This window comes from Scardinius erythrophthalmus, assembly GCF_964197995.2.
Source record: "Scardinius erythrophthalmus genome assembly, chromosome: 1".
Lineage (NCBI taxonomy): Eukaryota > Metazoa > Chordata > Actinopteri > Cypriniformes > Leuciscidae > Scardinius > Scardinius erythrophthalmus.
In genome coordinates, this window is record NC_138221.1 from 40,528,960 (window position 1) to 40,548,342 (window position 19,383).

Genomic DNA, 19,383 nt, shown 5'->3' on the forward strand with positions numbered 1-19,383 from the left:
GTTAGTATGTAATAAAGATGTAATAAATATTAGACCAAAAGCAGAAGTACTAAAATTACTTAAAAAAAAAAACTAATAAAAATGAAAAAACATAGCAAAATAAATTCAACTAAGATAATAAAAAAAATTTAACAATAAAAGCTAGTAATACTAAAATGATGTAATGTGGATCTGTTTTGTAATGTGACATGGTCCAGCTAATTATTTTACTTCCGACATTTGATTGACTTCTAAATAATCAATAAGCTTTTTCAAGTAACGCTTTCAAGCACGACAATACTGAACACATCTATTATCAATCATAGATAATTGAGACAACTGCAAAAAATTAAGAATTCGTTTTTATTGAATCTTTAAAATGCAGATAAAACACTCATTGCGAGGAGATCAGTGATTATTTCGAATTGTGATGTGCATCTTAATGTTCCACAGCTCAACCATATTGACATTGTAAAATACTTTGGTAAGTGCTTAAGGCTTGATTAACTAAAGGCCTTTAAATCTTGCCGTTAATCATGAAAGAACTCCACGAAGGCCCATGATGATCTTCACAACACAGCACAAAAAATACCTGCATAGTCCATTAAAACTACTTCAAAATAATAAGAACGTAAACCAATAATATGACAATCGCTCAAAAGTTTAACAAATGTGACCCTGGATCACAAAACCACTCTTATGTTGCACGGGTATATTTGTGGCAATAGCCAACAAAACATTGTATGGGTCAAAATTATAGATTTTTCTTTTATGCCAAAAATCATTAGGATATTAAGTAAAGATCATGTTCCATGAAGATATTTAGTAAATTTCCCACCTTAAATATATAAAACATTTATTTTTGTGAATGGATGCAGCACTATCGCCAATAGAAATGGACAACTTTAAAGGCGATTTTCTCAATATTTTGATTTTTCTGTACCCTCAGATTCCAGATTTTCAAATAGCCGTATCTCGGACAAATATTGTCCTATCCTAACAAACCATACATCAATGGAAAGATTATGTATTCAGCTTTCAGATGATGTATAAATGATGTAAAACAAATTACCCATAAGACTGGTTTTGTGGTCCAGGGTCACAAATGAGATTCATGAATACTAGTTCAGTTCAACTTCAATGCAAAGGTATTTTGACTGGAACCGAAACGGATTGAGGATGGATCAGTCTCTCGTCTCCAGCACCCCCTCCCTGATCCTCCAGCTCCACGGTAGTTTGCAGTCGGGGGCGAGGGTGCCGCAAGGCTTGTGTCCATGCTGACGATAGTCGCAGGAGTCAGGGGCAGGGACACAACGCAGAAACAGGCCGTTCTCTAGGACCTCTTTGTCATGGGGCACCATGCAACCATCCTCTGTTTGCATACTGAACACGTTCTCTGAGATCTGCCCGAGAGAGAAGATATTATTCTCTAGCAAATACAAAGAGTAATGCAGAAAAAAAATGTGTTTTGCATTAACAATATACAAACGCACACACACTGTTTACCTGATCGCTGATTCCTCTTGCGATGTGGCCTACTTTCACCCTGGGCGTCTCTCGAATATGAAAGCATTTTCCATCAAAATCCCTGATATAAACATCCACGCCTGAAGAAACAAAGAACAGATGTGAGCATGGCACAAATAGCCATGATAAATGTCATCTAAAAATATCCCACCAATGGCATGTGTGAATGTTCTCGTAGCTTCACTGAGTTATGTGCCAATGTGACAAAAGCACTGATTTATACAAAAAAAACATTTTTTTTGGTTAAAAATGGAACACGTGCATTAGGCTTAGACCTGATATTGTTGATTATTGTTAAAAATATATTTTAAAAAGTAAAGAGTGATTTTGTAATAATATTTCACAATATTACTCTTTTTACTGTATTTTGGATCAAATAAATGTAGCCTCGGGGAACATAAAAGAGACTTCTTTCTAAAATCTTACCAACACCAAGCTTTTGAGTGGTAGTGTGCATGCCATTGTTTTAAGTTAATTTGTTAATATTTATACTATTATTTAACTTCAAATAAAGTGTATTTGATAGCATAATATTTTGTTGCAGTGATATTGAGTATTGTAAAATTTCACTGCCAAACCGTTTGTAACGTAATGATGCTTTGCATTTCTCTGAAGCAATGAGGATTTGTTCACACACCCTCAAAGCAGCGGGGCGGAGGTTGATGCGTGGGGGCGAGCCAGTCCCTGCTGAAGCTCTGGACATCTTGGCTGTTGTAGGAAAACACGCCAGAGCTGTCGTCATCGCCAGCGCCGACTGACCAACGTCCTGAATCCTGGAGAAAAAACAAGCGGGAAACCCATTGAATTTCAAATAAGCTGTAATTGGTCAAAGTGAGATGCTCCACTAGCAACCAACAGCTGGGAGTTGACAGGATGTTTGGTCTTAACTATCACTCTTAATGACATTTTACCATATTTACTAGACATGCATCAGGTTAGAAGGAATTACAGGCTGCCTCATATCCAGCATTCTGAACTTTGTTTACCTTTTTGTCTCCGTATTCTCTAGTGGAGAGGCAGTCGCTACTGAGGCAAGAGAGCAGCTGCTCCTGTATCTCAGCAGAATGAGGCTGGGAGAGACTACTCAGGAAAAAATCTGCAGAGAGAGAGAGAGAACAAACTGAATGTTACAATTATAATCTGCAATGCTACGGTTCCGAAGGAATATTAACAAGCAGCTTGTTTCCATCCACATATTTATAATGCTAATTTTGGGATATGGCATAGAAAAAAACCCCACTGGAGACAACAAGATGCAAATTAAATTTCCAAAACAAACATTTTTTTTTTCTTTGAGGTGGATCGATTTTTATTTGTCACGAAGACATGTGGATGAAAATTTACGGAACGGATTTACGGAGTAAAATACTAGATGCCCGTCAAAAACAATTGTACGGTTATTCTGAAACCGCAAGTAATGTAATTACACACCACCGTTCAAAAATTTGGGGTTGGTACGATTTTTTGAAAGTTATTTTATGCTCACCAACTCTGCATTCATTTGAATATCACATGATCGGATGTGATGGGCTGCTCACCTATCTCCAGTCTCCGCATCTCTTGCTCTGGCTTGGTTTTATTGATGATTGGCGGCTCAGGTGAAGTGGCCTGAATGTGACGCAGTGACTTCGGAGGAGAGTGGTCATCGTTTCTTGTCTCCTCTGCATTTTTCCTCTGCTTTACCCTGTGTGGTTTGTCATTACGTTCCCCATCATCACCCTCTTTCTTCTGCTCTGAGCTCATCCACTGCAGCTTAGAGTTATGAGAGGATGTGGCGAGGTGGGACGGGGTGGGTGTGGGGTTTGAATGGACGGGGTCTAATTTCTCTGGCTTCCCCAGTGGCTTCTTATAGGTTCCTCCTTTCACAGGGCTGCGAAGTCCCCCGACTGCAAATAAAGAGATTTTTAATTGTATAATATTTAATATTCAGGCATTTGTATGTGTTGCATGCTTCTTTATTGGTACCTTCTTTAAGTGCTTTAGCAGTTTTAACAGCAAGTTCTTTGGCAGAAGCTCGTTTGATTGGATCTTTCTGCAGTCCTGCTTTTATGATATCAGCCACTCTGGAACTGCAGTCACGTGGGATTTCCCTCAGTGGTGGAGGCTCTGTTGCTATCTGTCACGTGCAAACAAACAATATTTCTTAAGTGTTAAGTGAATGTAAATCATATAAGTATAATAAAACACTGATTGAAATTAAATGTGACTTTAAAAGTGTGAGGGCCTTGTTTGGCCTCATTTCGTTAAATGAATTCCAATCGTAGCCTACCTTGAGGAAGAGTGGGCGGGAATAGTAGCGTGTCCATGGATGACAGCCATTGAGCATGTGCAGAAGCATACAGCAGCTGCTCCAGATGTCTGCTTTTGAAGAGCGGGGCTCATTGAGCACCACCTCAGGTGCCATATGGGTCTCTGTGCCTTTCAGCCCTAAACACATACCTAATTAGTTGCTCAACTCATGCATGTGTCTATATTCAATTGAAATATGTTTGAGGTACTTACCCTGACCCTCACTAAGCCCTTGTTTGCCTAATCTCTCTGAATACCCAAAGTCACACAGGAACGCATCTTTCCCATCTTCTGACAGCAAAACGTTATCCGCTGAAAAAAAAAAAACCCAAACATGAGAACACACTCAAAAAAAAAAAAAAATGACAGTAAATAGTTTATCTGAAAAATAACTTGGAAAAGCCCTGAGAAATACATAAAAGCTAAACTACCATTCTGAAAGACTTGGACCAGTAAGTTTTAGTATTTTTTTTTCAAAATTAATACATTTTATAATTGCTGTCAATAATGCTGTTTTTACTGTATCAAATAAATTCAGCCTTGGTGAGCATAAGAGACATTCAAAAACATGAACAAAATCTTACCAACACCAAACTTTTGAACAGTAGTGTATTTGAGTGAAACAAGCTATTCAAATATATTTCTCGCCTCCCGAAACACCACCAACACCCACTTTTGAGTCTTTTTGATTGAGAAATGGAGGCTGAAGTTTAAGATTATCTTCAAGAGTATCATGATGATGCATCACAATGATAGTGCATCAGCTTAAAATTTATCATACTTTAGATTTAGGGCAGGTCGCAGCCTTTGAAAAACTCTCCTATAGTGTGCACGGGAGGATTGATGTATATTTTGATAAATGGGGGAATTTTTTGCATTTCTGTAATCCACAGTAGTAGCAACATGTGGCAGGACGAAAATAAATAAATAAATAAATAACGGTCATGGAAAATATGATTTAGATTATAGTGGGAACTTATTATGTTGGCAACACCCCTTTTCACCTTTTTTTTTTCTTTTTTTTCTTTTTTTCAAACTGTTCTAATTATTATTATTTATTATTATTATTATTTATTTATTTATTATTTATGTTGTTACTATTATATTGTTGCCATTTATTATTAACTGAGTTGTTTTCATTTCCTTCTCTCTGGACCCCGAGTTTTTTTTTACGTAGTGTAATAGCGTAGCGCGTCTGTGTTTCACGTCACCACGTATCACACATGACCAGAGTCGCCCAATAGTGAGCCTACGTGGTGACGTGCAACACAGACGCGCTACGCTTAAACACTACGTGAAAAAACTCGAGGCCCAGAGAGGAAATGAAAAGTGGAATAAAGTTTGTTTTTGCGCACAAAAAGTATTCTCGTCGCTTTATAAACTTAAGATTGAGCCACTGGAGTCACTTGGACTATATTAACAATGTCTTTAATACATTTTCTGGGCCAGCAAGTTAAGGTGTCCATAAGCCTGCAGGAGGAGTGATCCAGCTCTCAGATTTCATCAAAAATATCTTAATTTGTGTTCCGAAGATGAACGAAAGTCTTACGGGGTTGGAACAACATGAGGGAAAGTAATTACTGACAGAATTTTCATTTTTGGGTGAACTAACCCTTTAAGCCTTGTCTGTGAAACCGGGCACTAATTAACTATTGGTAATATTTCAGAATGAGAACAGTACCAATAAACTTCGCAGGACCCACCAAGAAATGGGTGCAGAAAATGATCAACTATTTCCGCTACAAAGCAATGTATTTATAATTACGACCATACATTAAAATAATGTGGTAAGAAATACCAGTTTGCAGTATCAAGCAGCATAACAAGCTGTTTTCCAGTCTCTGTTCTAAAAGGGGTGATTGGCCGGTTCCAGTAAAAGTTAAAATTGGAGTGCGACAGACTTTCAGTTTCTAAATTGCAAACCACACCTTGTCGACTGAAGAAAATAAAAGACTGACAATCAATGAAATGCAGAATATTTGGACAGCAGATGGCGCTGTAGATGTCAGAGTAGAAAGGTTGGTTTTTACTGTTTGCTTGAATTTAACCGCCCTTTAATCAATTTGAATGGATTATAAAGACATAAAGCTGCTCATTTAGTCTCTGGTGTCCTTCTGCATTAAATATGATCAATTCTTCGGTCAGTGTCTTGTTTCTTCAGTACCCCCCCTCCCCCCTCCCCCCTCCCCCTCCCCCATCTGAACCACATGAGTCATGCTGTGGGAAATTCCCAGCCTGGGGTTGCTCACAATGTACTCTGATCTCTCTCTTTCTCTCTCTCACCACAGGTGCTGTTTGCCTCACCCCGTTCTATGGAAAAACAACTAAACCCAGCCACAAAACACAATATTTATTTGTATATACTATTAAAGTATTTATTAATTAGCATTCATTTTTATATTTTCAGTTTACATTTCAATTTTAATTTAAGTTTTAGTAATTGTGTGTTTAATTTCAATTTTAGTAATTGTCTTATGTGCTTTTGTCCTTTTTATTAGTTGTATTAGTCTTTTATAAGGTTTAATAGTTTTTTATTTATTTTAGTTTTGGTAATTTTTGTACTTATTTTATTTAATTTAGCCATTTATTTTACTTAAAACTAAGTTTTTAAGTGCTAGGTTTTAATCTAATATTTACATTTTATATTTTATAATTTATTTTGATAATAGAAAACTATTTTTAATAGTTTTAGTTAACAATAACAACACTGGTTCACATGGTGTGTATCAACTTTGTTTGAGGTGTATCTCCTAAAATGTACACTGAGGTAACCTGAAGAACAGACCTACAATTTTGGAAACTATTTATTGTTCAGTTATGAGAAACTAGTTCATATTGAGACGTCTGACTTTTGGTATCTTGGAAACTCTGAACACATGTGGAGACATGAGATTACCAGGGTCATTTGGTCATTTTACTTAGAAAAAAAATCTTTGAAATATGATACGCAAAAGTCTCAATTTCTTCAGCATTTAATCTCAACTGCCGTCTAGAAGAAAAAATTGCGATATTAAGGACATCTCGCTTGTGATTTTTCATTTCTGTATTCAGTTTCCAAAGAACTGTGAATCCACTGAAGGAAGTGAGATAAAAAAAGGGATGTCCATTTTCCACATAAATGATGTGAAGAGATGTTAATGTTAAATGTTAATATCATGTCATCTTTCCACATAAATTAAATAGAGAAAGTCTGGCTTAGAGAAGAGAGGACAGAACAAATGCTCAAGCGTTAAGACTTGTTTATAAGACTCCACCTAGCTTCCACTCTTATCAATCAATCAAATCCTTCAAGGCCTTTTTATCTATCCAGCCTACATTCTGCACGTACCTTTGATGTCCAGGTGAAGGACACGTTTCCTATGCAGGTAGTTTAGCGCCCCCAGTACTTGCTGAAGGTAGTGCAGGGACAGATCCTCTGGCAGGCGGCCTCGTTCCTCCACCAGCTGTCCTAGAGAACCTGTGTAAACAGAGCAGATCAAACTTTCCATCTCTCCACTAGAGACTTCCTGTGTGCAGAACACCAGAGATGCCAAATAATGAACTAAGAAATGGATGAGGAAATAAAGAGGTTGTGTGTTGCGAGTTCTTACTGGATTTGAGGTCCATGAAGAGGATGATGGACAGACCTTCACGAACCACCCCAAAAAGTTCCACCACCTGAGGAGACTGCAGGGCACTCCACGAGCCCACCTCCTCACTGCTGAAACTCACCAATGGCACCTGAAAGCACAGGATCAAGGGATCAATGAATGGAAAACAAAATGCATCTGAATATCAGCAGTGCCATCAACCAGAGGAATAAGCTGGACACAAAGGAGGTCAAAAATACCTTTTTGGCAGCACACATGAACCCAGTGCCTTTGTCTTTAATGCTGTAGACCTCTCCAAAGGATCCCTGCTTGATAAATCGACAGAGTTCGTACTCCCGTCCCTCTCTGTACTCATAATTCACCGGTTGTAGCCCCTAAAAAAATGACACAATGACGTTATCAATGCTGATTGGCCAATGCAGTGTTCTTCCACAATATATATGGTTATAATATTTGTCGTCATCTAACATTCACTTTAAAAAAAAAATACAAATAATTTAATAAAACTGTTAAATGTGATCTTTAGTAAATGTCAAACTGAATATCTGTTTTTCATAATGTATTTTATAATGTTGTGATTCCTAAATCAACTTTTATTTTTTATTAAGACAACACAGTATAGAATTATAGAAAGGTCTCTCATGCTCATGCTGAGGCTGCATTTATATGATCACAAATACAGTAGAAAATGTAATAATATTGTGATTGTGAAATATTATTACAATTTAAACTGTTTTCTATTTGAATCTATTTTAAAGTGTAATTTATTCCTGTGATGTCAAAGCTGATTTTTCAGCATCATTACTTCAGTCTTCAGTGTCACATGATCCTTTAGAAATCATTCTAATATGATGATTTGATGCTCAAGAAACATTTATTATTATTATTATTATCAATGTTGAAAACAGTTGTGCTGCTAAATATGTTTGTGGAAACTTTGATGCATTTCTTCAATCAGAGGATTCTTTGATTACCAAAAATTTTTAAAGAACATAATTTATTTTAAATATAAATCTTTTGTAATATTATAAATGTTTTTACTGTCAGTTTTGATTAATTTAACGCATCCTTGCTAAACAAAAGAAGTATTGATTTTTTTTTTTATTACTGACCTCAAACTTTTGAATGGAAGTATATAGCTAAATGATGTGCATTTGTACATAAAAAATAAAATGTGCATTTCTTATATAAAACTCTTCACTTCAGACTTTATCCATCTTTAATAATGTACCTTAAAATATTGTAATGCACAAATTTACTTTATAACTACAATTATTTATTTTGGTGTTTTATTAAACAAAATACTGTACATGTATGACTTTTTTACGACCATGCTTCAATATCGACAAATCCCTGACGGATGCATCTTTATTATATAATTAAAACAGTTCAATAGAATTACTGAAAATATCTAGAACATTTCTAAATGTCATATTAAAGCACATGACTAGCACAGTAAGTGTGTGAAGACGTTTTTTACTGTTTTCTTATTTCTCTTTGTAAAGGAAACTCCCCAAGCAGAACTAGGCTGGTGAGGTAAACATGAAACACTGCTGAACGCAAGAAAAACAGGAAATCGACAACCGCAAGTCAACTTCTGGCTGTGTACATGCAGGCATGTGTTTCTCACTCTCTCTCTCTCTCTTCCTCTCCGTATTAGTATGCTTATGTCGTCTTTATCTGTATTGTCAGGTTGTGTGTGCTTTTATGACTGTTAGGCTGTGTACTCGTATGTAAATTTGTATCTTAGCGTGCAAGAGAACCCATCTATGCATCACGCACTTTCGGTCTGAGTTCATCCATGTGTCAATTTCAACATGCCTTTCGCCATATGTTTTAATTGGCATTTAAAATCACCTCTTTGAACAGGATCCCTTCGTTCTTGTCGCTCTCCTCTCTTTCGTCCTCATCTCTCTCCCTCTCCTCTCTCAGCACATCTTTGAAAAAGCTATATGCCAAATCCCTATCTTCGGTTGTAACGTAGTTCCTCAGGAACGTAACAGGCTGGAATTCGATCTTTCTTCTCACTGGAGAGTTCAGCTCCTCACTCTCTAGCGCATAGCTTTGACAGGAGGTCTCCCACCGATGGCACGACGGACCCTCTGTTTCCTGCACGGACACCCTCTCCGTGCTGAGGCCACTGCTGCTGTATGAACTGCTACTGTTGCTGATGCACACTGGGTCTCTAACCTGAACCAAGAGGACACAACAAAGGTGACTGGACTGGATTAGTGAGAAAAACACTTGAAAGCAATGTATAAAATCAATGCAGATTAATGGGGGGAAATCTGTTTGGGTCTGTAAAAGTGTCCCTTAGTTTAAGTGCTTCAAGCCTCTAAAGACATGAGTCTTAAATTAAATCAAAAGACTTTATATAAATTCAGCTCCAAAATATAGTGAGCTTCCTGCCTAGGTAACATTTTTACACATCAGAACAATTTTTCTAATCACTACAGAAAAGTCAATAGAAAATGTGCCATTTAATTAAAAATACACACATTTAGTCAATATTAGGTTATTAGCTTTGTAGTGCTTATTAGTTTCAAGATGTTGTTTTAGCAACTGCTAATAATCTGCTAATGTCAGATTCTGCTAGATTAAACTGCTTAGTGCATTAACAGGCCTTTAACACCAAGAATGAAAACTAAATAGAACAATAATGGTAATTATATTAGTGTCCACACCAATAAGCAATAACGTGTGCACTGCAGTTATGTCGTCTGCTGCTTTAAATGCACAAGCTTTTTGTGATTGGCTGTCACTGTTTTTATTGTTCAGCTTCTGGGGTCAAAAAATGAGTCCTGAAAGGAATCTGTATAATTATTGTTATCATTATCATTAGTTCAGTTGCTGCATACATTTTTTTAATTACATTGGCTGTCTAAGTCATTTCAACTTAAATTATATTAAACTATATTACTATTACTATATTTTTTAATTTATATTAAAAAAAAGAGATAAATCTTGTATTACTTGTTAAAAAATTTAAAATTGCTTAACTTATTTTGATGAGTTAAAGTAAGGTTAAAACATGTGTTGTTGTGACTTACTGATCATATCTTATTTACAGTGTTCTCAAAGAATTAAAACGATTATTAAAACATCATAGCTATAGCTATCATAATCCGCTTGTTTTGTCTGACTTCACATCATCTTTTTCGGCTCCAAACGCTCTATCAAATTTCAAAAGCAAACAACAAACAGTCCTAATAAACACTTTCGGTTTGCTGTACTACTACCAAAAAAAAATCTTTTTCTATATTGTGACATCTCAGTTGGCCAGACAGCGAATCATCTTTTCTGAACCGTTAAAATATTGGTGTTCAGTACGCAGTATGTTCAGAGTTTTAAATGCTTTGTTTAAAAGTGTGCTTTAAATGAATTCTGCTCATTCACTGCTGTTTCAGATGGTATTCTCACTTGAAACACAGTGGAGGCGGAAACAGTATTCGATATGTCACAACTTAAGAAGCAAAAAGTTATAGTCCTTGAAAGAGGATTTGGATGCTTTCTTTGAGAGTAGCTGCCTATCCAGACAGAAAATACAATGGCAGCAAACTAGGCTTTGGAACAAAGCTGTTGCATATATCGCATATATGATAATTACACAAATTACAATTAATTCAGTCTAACCTGAATGAGAGATGACGACAGGCACTCGCCGCTGTCCTGCTCCGGCACTCCAGTGACTCCCACGAACTCGCTCGATCTCCGCCGCTGTCTCTTTCGACGTTTCTTTCTGGACCGACTGCGAGAAACGGAGGCAACAGGCGATATGGAGGAGATAACACGTGGCCCATTTTTGTGGCTGAAATTATGAAAATATATGTAAGTTGTAGTGATATATTAATTCCTGGTATTAAAAGAATACATAATGAAACGTGTTTGTGGGACAGTCACAGGTTTTTACCTGCCAGTGGGGCAGAACTCCTGCGAATCCTGGGACTCACCTATGAAAAAAAGAGAAACAATTAAGGCCAAATATATTTGGAAATATTATCATCAGAAATGATCATCTCATTCTTTAAATCAGTACTTACATTCTGCCTGAGCAATAATGGTATGTTTCTCTGTCCTGTGTCTCCACTCATGTTTGGCAGTTCCCTGAAGCATGACATCAGAAAAGAAGGTATTTTTCAACGGATACATTTTGTCCAGCTCTCCTTCTTTGCTCTCTGTGTGAGAGACCGGGTTCAGGCCGAGGCAGTTAAGAGCTTTGCTATCACTTTGATCCATGCAGGAGAACGGGACGGTGGAGTTACAAATTCTCTGAGACAGCATCTTGAAATTCTACAAAACAAAGAAATAGATCAATAAATTATTTTTTTAAGTCTCATATTGCCCAGTCACATTAAAAGCATATCACTATTGTGGATCTTAAATAGGATCCCTCATTCTCTTATTTTCTCACGCACACACATAGCAAGATCGTAACTGCTCCGTGGAAAAAGATCCCACACACCTGGCCCTCACTAACTGGTGCAGGGGAGGGTATTTTCTTTCAGGTAAAACGAGCTGATACAAATTAATTTAGTCTCCATCCTAACAGTGATTGGTCACAAGGCCTGTACTTTGTACCTGTTGAAGGTGATAGAGGACACTACTCTAAGTATTTTCAGTGAACACAAAGACTCTGTTCTTCACTTTAACACTTCCTGCTCCTCAAGCTTGATCTGTGGAGTGGGAGGAGCTGCTGAGGGCGTAACATGAGCCTTCTGCTTATCAAAATGAAGGCGTGCTCTGTGCAGCTCACACCACTGTCTGACGATATGATGTTGTACAACCCACATTTAAAGAAGCGAACAAGTTATAATCAGACTGTAACTAAGGACTCATTTTGGTATTGAAAAAGTCCTAATTTAGAACATTATATCAGAGCTTTATCTCTGATGAGTTACAAAAGTAAGTTGGCTTGTTATCATAAACCTGACATCAGCGACTATTTCTCACTACTTCAATGCGGACCGTATATGTGGGAGGTATCAAGACCATCTTTTTTCTTGTTTGATTGGTCGATGATACATTTTCAAATGCAGACGGTGTGGTTACTTTTTTTTTTCTTCTACTTCCCTGTTGTTTGGAAATACAGTAAAGCTTTTGTTAGTGGCAAATACGAGTAATATCAGCCATGCCTTGCCTTTATTAGTTCACCCAAAAATTCTGATAGAAAACCTTTAAAATTTGGAGTAAAATAGATTTTGATCATGTTTGGAGGTTCTTGTGTTACAAAACTGCTGAGAAAACCCCAGAAAAAGTTATTGATTTATTTTGTTACTAAACATGCTTGGCATGATGAATATTAGAAAGCATATTTAACAGGACATAAAATCAATTTTGGGCTTGTTCAGTTATGTCAACTGCATCTGGGTCAAACTTGATATCACAAAGCAATCAAAAGATATGGCATTAGATCGGCCAGATTTAGTGACTACGGATCGATTCATAGAATGCGGTTATCGGCTGGAGCATCCCTACTCAAAACACCGAAGTAACTAGACATCAACAAGCTAAAACTAATCCTTAAAATACCTTAGCAAGTGCATAGTAACACCCTGGCAACCACCCTCAGCACTCTAGCATTGTGGCAGCCAGTTTTGCAAGCAGCAACCATATTTTCATAAGAAAATCTAGTTTTTGTTACTGTGAAATCATTTAGGCTAACTAAATAATGTAACATTTATAAAATTAGTCCAACATGCAAATACATTTCTTTTCTTCATAGTGAAACAATTATCCTAAAAGCTTTTAATCATTTGAATACACTAAAATCTGAACAAGTTGGTCTTTTTCTTCAGTTCAGCTGGAAAGATCTTCACAGCCTGAAGAAACTCTGCAAGGTCTCACGCAGTTGCAGCATGTTGCATCAGTACGCCTTTATATGACCCCAGTTAATCTGTCCCACACTCTCCCTTTCCCTTTCACAATCTCTCTCTCTCCCTCTCTGCAGCTTTTATACCTCTAAACTAAGAGAAAACAGGCCTCCGTCTAAAACCAACGTCATCTGTGTACAGTGTGTAGATGCTGCCAAACGGCTTATTGGCTGCAAGGAGCTGAATCCTCCATTTTGATCGCTAATGGAGAAGATGTTACATCACCGAAATGACTTCAGAGAGCATCACAGCACTGTGGGAACATAAAAATCCTCCCATAGCGTTTCAAACATAAGCAATGGAAAATATGCTGCAACAAAGTCATGCAGTAACCTGTTGTTCCTCAAATGTTCCTCACAGTTACACACACACAGCATAATCACATGAAACCCCAGCAGAGACTGACAGTCCTTTTCAATACAATATAGTCATTTGCATTCAATGGTGATTAGCAAATAGTATCATTTTTATCTTGTACACAAGAAAAAGCAAAAGAAAGAGAAGAAAGAGAAGAAAACATACCTCTTTTTAAATACAGCTTCAAATGCAGAAAGCAATGCATGAGAAATCATTTACTAACACTCTATCGAGACCGGTCCCTCCCATTCTCTCTCTCTCTCTCTCTCCATTAGTCAGCGTGCACCTCTGATCCCGCTGGCTGTCTGCCATGTTGAGACTGAGCGCTCTGATTGGATGGGGGTGATTTACGGGAAATCATCCCCATTTCCCCTAGCTGCACTCCCCTCCTCCTCCTCCTGAGACAGCAGTCAGGCTCTCAGTAACTTCACCTGCCTGAAAGACTCTTGTTCTTTAACTGAGAGTCTTTAACAGATTGTATTTATGTCTCCTTGTACCTATCTTTTTTTGACATTTATCACCTTAAAGGGACAGTTCACCCTAAAATTTTAATTCTGTCATTATTTACTCATCCTCATGTCGTTCCAAACCTGTATGACCTTCTCTCTTCTGTGGAACATAAAATAAAATATTTTAAGGAAACCAACATTCCTCAAAATATCTTCTTCTGTGTTCTGCAGAAGAAAGGAAGTCACAGCCTCCAGGTTTGGAACAATGTGAAAAAATGATGAGTAAATGATTACAGAATTTTGTGAGAACTGTCCCTCAAAGTGTTCTTTATTGTGAGAAGGTAGACATCACTCAAACAAATAGCCTAGCTTTTGTTGTTTAAAATGTCAAAATTTGTTGAAGGGCTCATCGTGATGCACAAATTTAAACTTACAAAGGCCAGATCCTGCTCATCTACTATAACCTCACAATAGACCCTTTTCACAGACCACAATGACACATTTCAACAGCGTAAATCTATCAAAGTTTTAAATATTATTATGTAAATATATATATAATGTACATTCATAATAACACTATACCTTGCGTTTATTTACTTTGGCATTAAATTACAGAAAACTAGTTAACATTGCTGCGTGAGTGTTTCCAATACAACGTCTGAGGGAGTGACGGCAAATTTGTCATCTTTCTCTCTTCTAACCAATGTCAGAATCTCTCAATATTTTTTTTTCCTCTTTAGTTAAGTCAAAGAAACGCTATTTAGTTTTTTTTCTATTGCAATTGCAGCCATAGGAACGCACAAAATATTTTTACTGTAGCTTTCGTTCACCACTATAGACGTTTACCCAATTATGACGACTTCAGCTTCAGAGAACCCCGGAAATGTGAAAACAAGTCTCTATTCGCTGACATCAAGTCAATCATTTGTTGATGGATTTCCATATCTGACCCAAGTACATCCAGAATTCTGCCCACCAGTGTAATAGCCAACTCAACATTAAAAGCTGTATGTCCAAAGACTAAAGCCTAAAACATATTTTATGCATACGCTTGCTTTGGTATGCGTACAGTGCATGACATAACTTTTGCCATCAGCATAGTGCACATATTGTACACACGCAGCCATTTTTCTAATTCTCTATGCTTACCTTGAACATGTGGCTTGAATTTTTTTGTACCAATTAGTTTCACTGCCCCAGCCCATTGTTTCGCAATATAAAAAAAATGGAAAAAAAGAGGAGACAAAACAACCACAAACTACAAATACGTTCTGGAGAACAGCGCAGACAGTGGACAACGATGAAACTTTCTAGTGCGCATGTTGACCGCCTGTGTTCGCACACGCTATTAAATGGAGTATGCCATGTGTCAAAACTAAAGTTTACTTTGGGCTTTATATGACTAAGAAGTTATCCAATTATTATTGCACGGCTCTATGGAATACTTGATTCTGATTGGTCAATAGCACCATCCAGCGGTAAGTTATTCCCAGACAACAACCGCTCTAAACAGATAACGCAGGCTCATCCGGGTCACTGAAGTCAGCAGTGCTATACGACTGCTAGGAACGTTTTTTCTTCGTGGAAGTTTTGCGTTTGGTGAGCTAATAAAATATTAAAACTCAGTCGAATCAATATTTTGTGTAGTTATTTAATTATGCCATCCAGTATCGTGGACTCGCTCTCTCTTGTTACATACAAACGCAGCTGCTGCCATTTTGTGACTATAGTTTTGTACACAGTTGGATTATGAGATACAAACAGATACGAATTTAAAACAGTTTAATCTGAAATCAATATATGTTATCCCCATAATTATTTATGTGGGGAAATGCTGTTTAATTAGTGATATGAATGACTGTATACCGTATCTCTTAAATGTACATACTTAATGTTGCTAATGACAGAGAAAAATAAACATTAGGGCCACAATTCTCACAAAAATTAATGAAGAAAAAAAAAAAAAAACTAGTAGCAGCTAAAAAAAACTTTCGTTCCTGAATGACTTCTGTGACTAACATTTTGTTTGTTTGTTTTATAACCGGTTTGACCAAATGTTCAGACGAAAAGTATGTCAAAACACTACTGCATATTGAAACAACCTCATTCCATTACAGATCACTATTTTCTCTTTGAAGGAAATGGAGCTGAAACATTTTTATGGCAAAATAAAAACACATTTAGAAGATACATTACCGATTAAAATTCAGTAAGACTTTTGGTAACACTTGATTCTGATGATCCCCTTTAGACATTCTGTTGACTATAAGTAACTTTGCAACTACATGTCAATTAGCAGTCATTAGAGTATAAGTAGACTGTCTGCTTAATATCTGCAAACTCTTTATTTTGATGGTCATCCAACAGACATTCTTCTGAATCTTGAAATTGCATGTCAGTGAATAAGTATTCCACTGACCCTTACCAAACAGTCCATTAATACTGTAATGAGAGTTAGTTGAAGTGTAGTTGCAAATTAACATTTCAATGTCAGTTGAAACGTCATTGCAATGGTACCTACAATTAGTAGAATGTCTAAAGTGGACTATCAAAATGTATTGAAATGTAGTGTTTAGATTTTTCTTTTTAAATAACTGAATAAATGCTGTTCTTCTGATCCTTCTATTCATCAATTAGAATTTGGGAAAAAATGCATTTCGACATAACTATTTTTAACATTAATAATAATAAGAATGTTGATTAAGCTTTGCCACCACAGGAATAAACTATATTTTAAAATATATTAAAATAGAAAATAATTATTTTAAAATTTTAATAATATATCATAATAGTACTGTTTTTACTGTATTTTTGATCAAATAAATGCAGCCTTGGTGTGAGCATAGGAGACTTTTTTTCAAAAACTTCTGGGCCAACAACCCCAACTTTTTTGTATATTTGTCTAATATTCACAGAGCAGTCACACATCTATCTATTCAAAGCCACAGAAAGTGAGAAAACATAACTAGCAAAGAAAATTTCACACTGCAAACATTTGTCACAGTCAATTATTTTCAGGCTACTACAGAACTGGGAGTTAAGCCACACCTTGAATTTGTCATTTCGAATTAACAGTTCAGGGAAATGGTGCGGTTTGGCTTGTAACAGACAAAAACTCAAAAGAAATTGAACTTTAACTTTTCTTCAACGCGTCAAAACTCACAGCCTGTAATTATCAACAGGATAAAAGGTTGTGTTGTTGTTGTTTTTTGCAGAAGTGAGAGCGCAGAATGACAGGCAGATGAGGAAGAAGAGACAAAATGACAGACAGTGGATTCAACGGGCCATGGCATACGGAAGTGTGGATGTTCAACAGGAACAGTGTGGTAGTGAGACCAGGGACGGGGCCAAGAAGGAAAACACACATGCTAAGAGCTATAATGACAGCCTTTAACCGCTGAAGTATGTGACAAAACAAATCGGTTTAACCAACGGGAATGTCCATTTCACAATGACTGTGTTTGAAAGACCAGTCTTTAACTGTAGTGTATTTGCTTACTGCAAACCAATTACCTTTAAGTCCTTCTAGTTTATCACTTTATCACTAAACCTGTCTTTTCACTTGTTTACTCATTCAAAAATAAGATGGACGGAAGCGCAAACTGGTTGAAACATGAAAATCAAAGAATAATGCACAGGTGATTAGAGAAAAAATTAACTAATAACTAATAAATATCACCATACTTCCTCAATTACAGTAGATTGAGACATTACATTTTGTATTACAAGTTTTCCGAAATGCTATGCTTAAATATGCAAATGAGGAGGTATCTAATTGTACACAAATTTGCCTACATTTCCACAACAAAAATCTGAAGATAAAGCCAGGTTCAGAATTCTCGTTTCATTTAGTTTACATATTAGATATCTCAAAATAGAGGAGTTTACAGAGAAGATTTCGAATATCTCTTTTTAACATTCCATGAATGTCAACAGCCAGAAAGAGTTTTCAGGAGTAAAACTGTTGCCTGTAGTGTGTTGCCTTTAACACACACACACACACACATTATTTTTTAGAGATTAGGCGTGACTCATCCACGCCCCCACACATGGACAGGATGCTTTTGGCCTGAGTAGGTCCTGCTCAAAAGACTAAACTAAGGGACTGGAGGCCTGCAAGACTTGGATCTGTTGATCATCCCACTGCAAACAGACCCCCTGAATAACTGTCAGGGGCCCCTTTGCCACCAAGAGACACAGAATGCATAAAGAGCTGTGCTATGAGACACTATTACCGTAGCATTACAGAAATGCGTTCATTGTTAGGCATTAAACACATGATAATAGATTTCTGCACTCTTGTACTCCTATATGAAGGGGAAATTAACTGTATTACTGTATCATTACACGCGCGCGCGCACGCTCGCTCGCACACTCAATGTAACTGTTAAAGATGAGCAATTGAATATATGATCTATAATGAATGTAACACATAATATGGAGAAAAACAAAACTAAGGTTAGGCTATAATTGTCTTACATTTTACATCCAGCAGATTTGTGCTCGTTTTCACAGACTATTGTTTCTCAATTATCTTTTAGACATTTATATGAAAAATATTTTGAAAGCCGCCATGAGGTTTTGCATACAACGTTTTAAAACGATGAAAGAAAGTAACGTTAGAGCTTTAACTTCCTCCTTCGCGCCGCCATTTCGTACAAATCAGGGAGAAAATACTCTGAAAACAAATTTAGTGAATTCAGCTGGTATAGGAATTAAAGACAGGCGTTCCTGACGGACACTATAAGGGTAATTCAGTAAAGTTAAGGGGACTTACCTTAGTTGTACTTAATCAAGTAGGAGAATGGTCTTGTGTCGAACGGTGTCGAGTTCTTCTGATAGCCTGAGACAGGAAGACGAGGCTGCGTGTCAAAGCCTAGTGAGCTGCCTACCTAGACAGCATGTTCGGGCAACCCAATCGCGTTCAAGCGGCTGTCTAGATAGGCAGTTCACTAGGTTGTGAGACACAGAATGTGACAGCAGCACGACTGAATTCACATCGAAAGAAAGTTCCCTAAAGTAGCTTTGAAGTTTACGTTACATGGCCATATTGTTGTGTTTGTTTCTAAATTGTTTTGTGAATTTCCGCCACAGCAGTGCAATAAAAATACATCTTGTGTGGAACATCCATAGCATAGGCTACTTTCAGCCACGTATACAACCATAATTCAGCACCTCAATTCAAACAATGTAGAAAACTGTTAATTATTTTTATTTATTTATTAGGGCTACTTTATTATTATTATTATTATTAGTAGTAGTAGTAGTAGTAGTAGTAGTAAGTTATAGAATGTAATATTAAATAATGTAAATGTGACATAT

General features: G+C 36.8%; 1 protein-coding gene across 2 annotated transcripts; it reads right to left on the reverse strand.

Moving 5' to 3' along the window:
- Positions 1-328: 328 nt before the first annotated feature.
- Positions 329-19,051, reverse strand: map3k14a (mitogen-activated protein kinase kinase kinase 14a). Of its 2 annotated transcripts, none has more exons than XM_081379733.1 (16): positions 18,839-19,051; positions 11,426-11,675; positions 11,296-11,335; positions 11,019-11,193; positions 9,243-9,575; positions 7,625-7,759; positions 7,386-7,515; positions 7,124-7,252; positions 4,009-4,107; positions 3,776-3,933; positions 3,472-3,622; positions 3,045-3,392; positions 2,493-2,602; positions 2,144-2,279; positions 1,486-1,586; positions 329-1,382 (listed from the first exon to the last, which is right to left on the reverse strand). In XM_081379733.1, exons 2-16 carry the CDS (start codon positions 11,664-11,666, stop codon positions 1,164-1,166), a joined length of 2,505 nt encoding a protein of 834 aa, XP_081235859.1. In that variant the 5' UTR covers positions 11,667-11,675; positions 18,839-19,051; the 3' UTR covers positions 329-1,163. The 2 variants fall into 2 exon arrangements, with proteins under 2 accessions (XP_081235859.1, XP_081235860.1); XM_081379734.1 differs by lacking the exon at positions 18,839-19,051 and adding an exon at positions 13,778-13,803.
- Positions 19,052-19,383: the final 332 nt, after the last annotated feature.

What these genes read in the sequence shown, in the direction of transcription:
- map3k14a (XM_081379733.1), bottom strand. Translation starts at nt 11,666, where the DNA reads ATGCTGTCTCAGAGAATTTGTAACTCCACCGTCCCGTTCTCCTGCATG. An exon ending in TGTCGTCATCTCTCATTCAG is followed by an intron (nt 9,576 to 11,018) that starts GTTAGACTGAAT and finishes CTCTTGGTTCAG; the next exon opens with GTTAGAGACCCAGTGTGCAT. An exon ending in CCTTCACCTGGACATCAAAG is followed by an intron (nt 4,108 to 7,123) that starts GTACGTGCAGAA and finishes TTTTTTTTTCAG; the next exon opens with CGGATAACGTTTTGCTGTCA.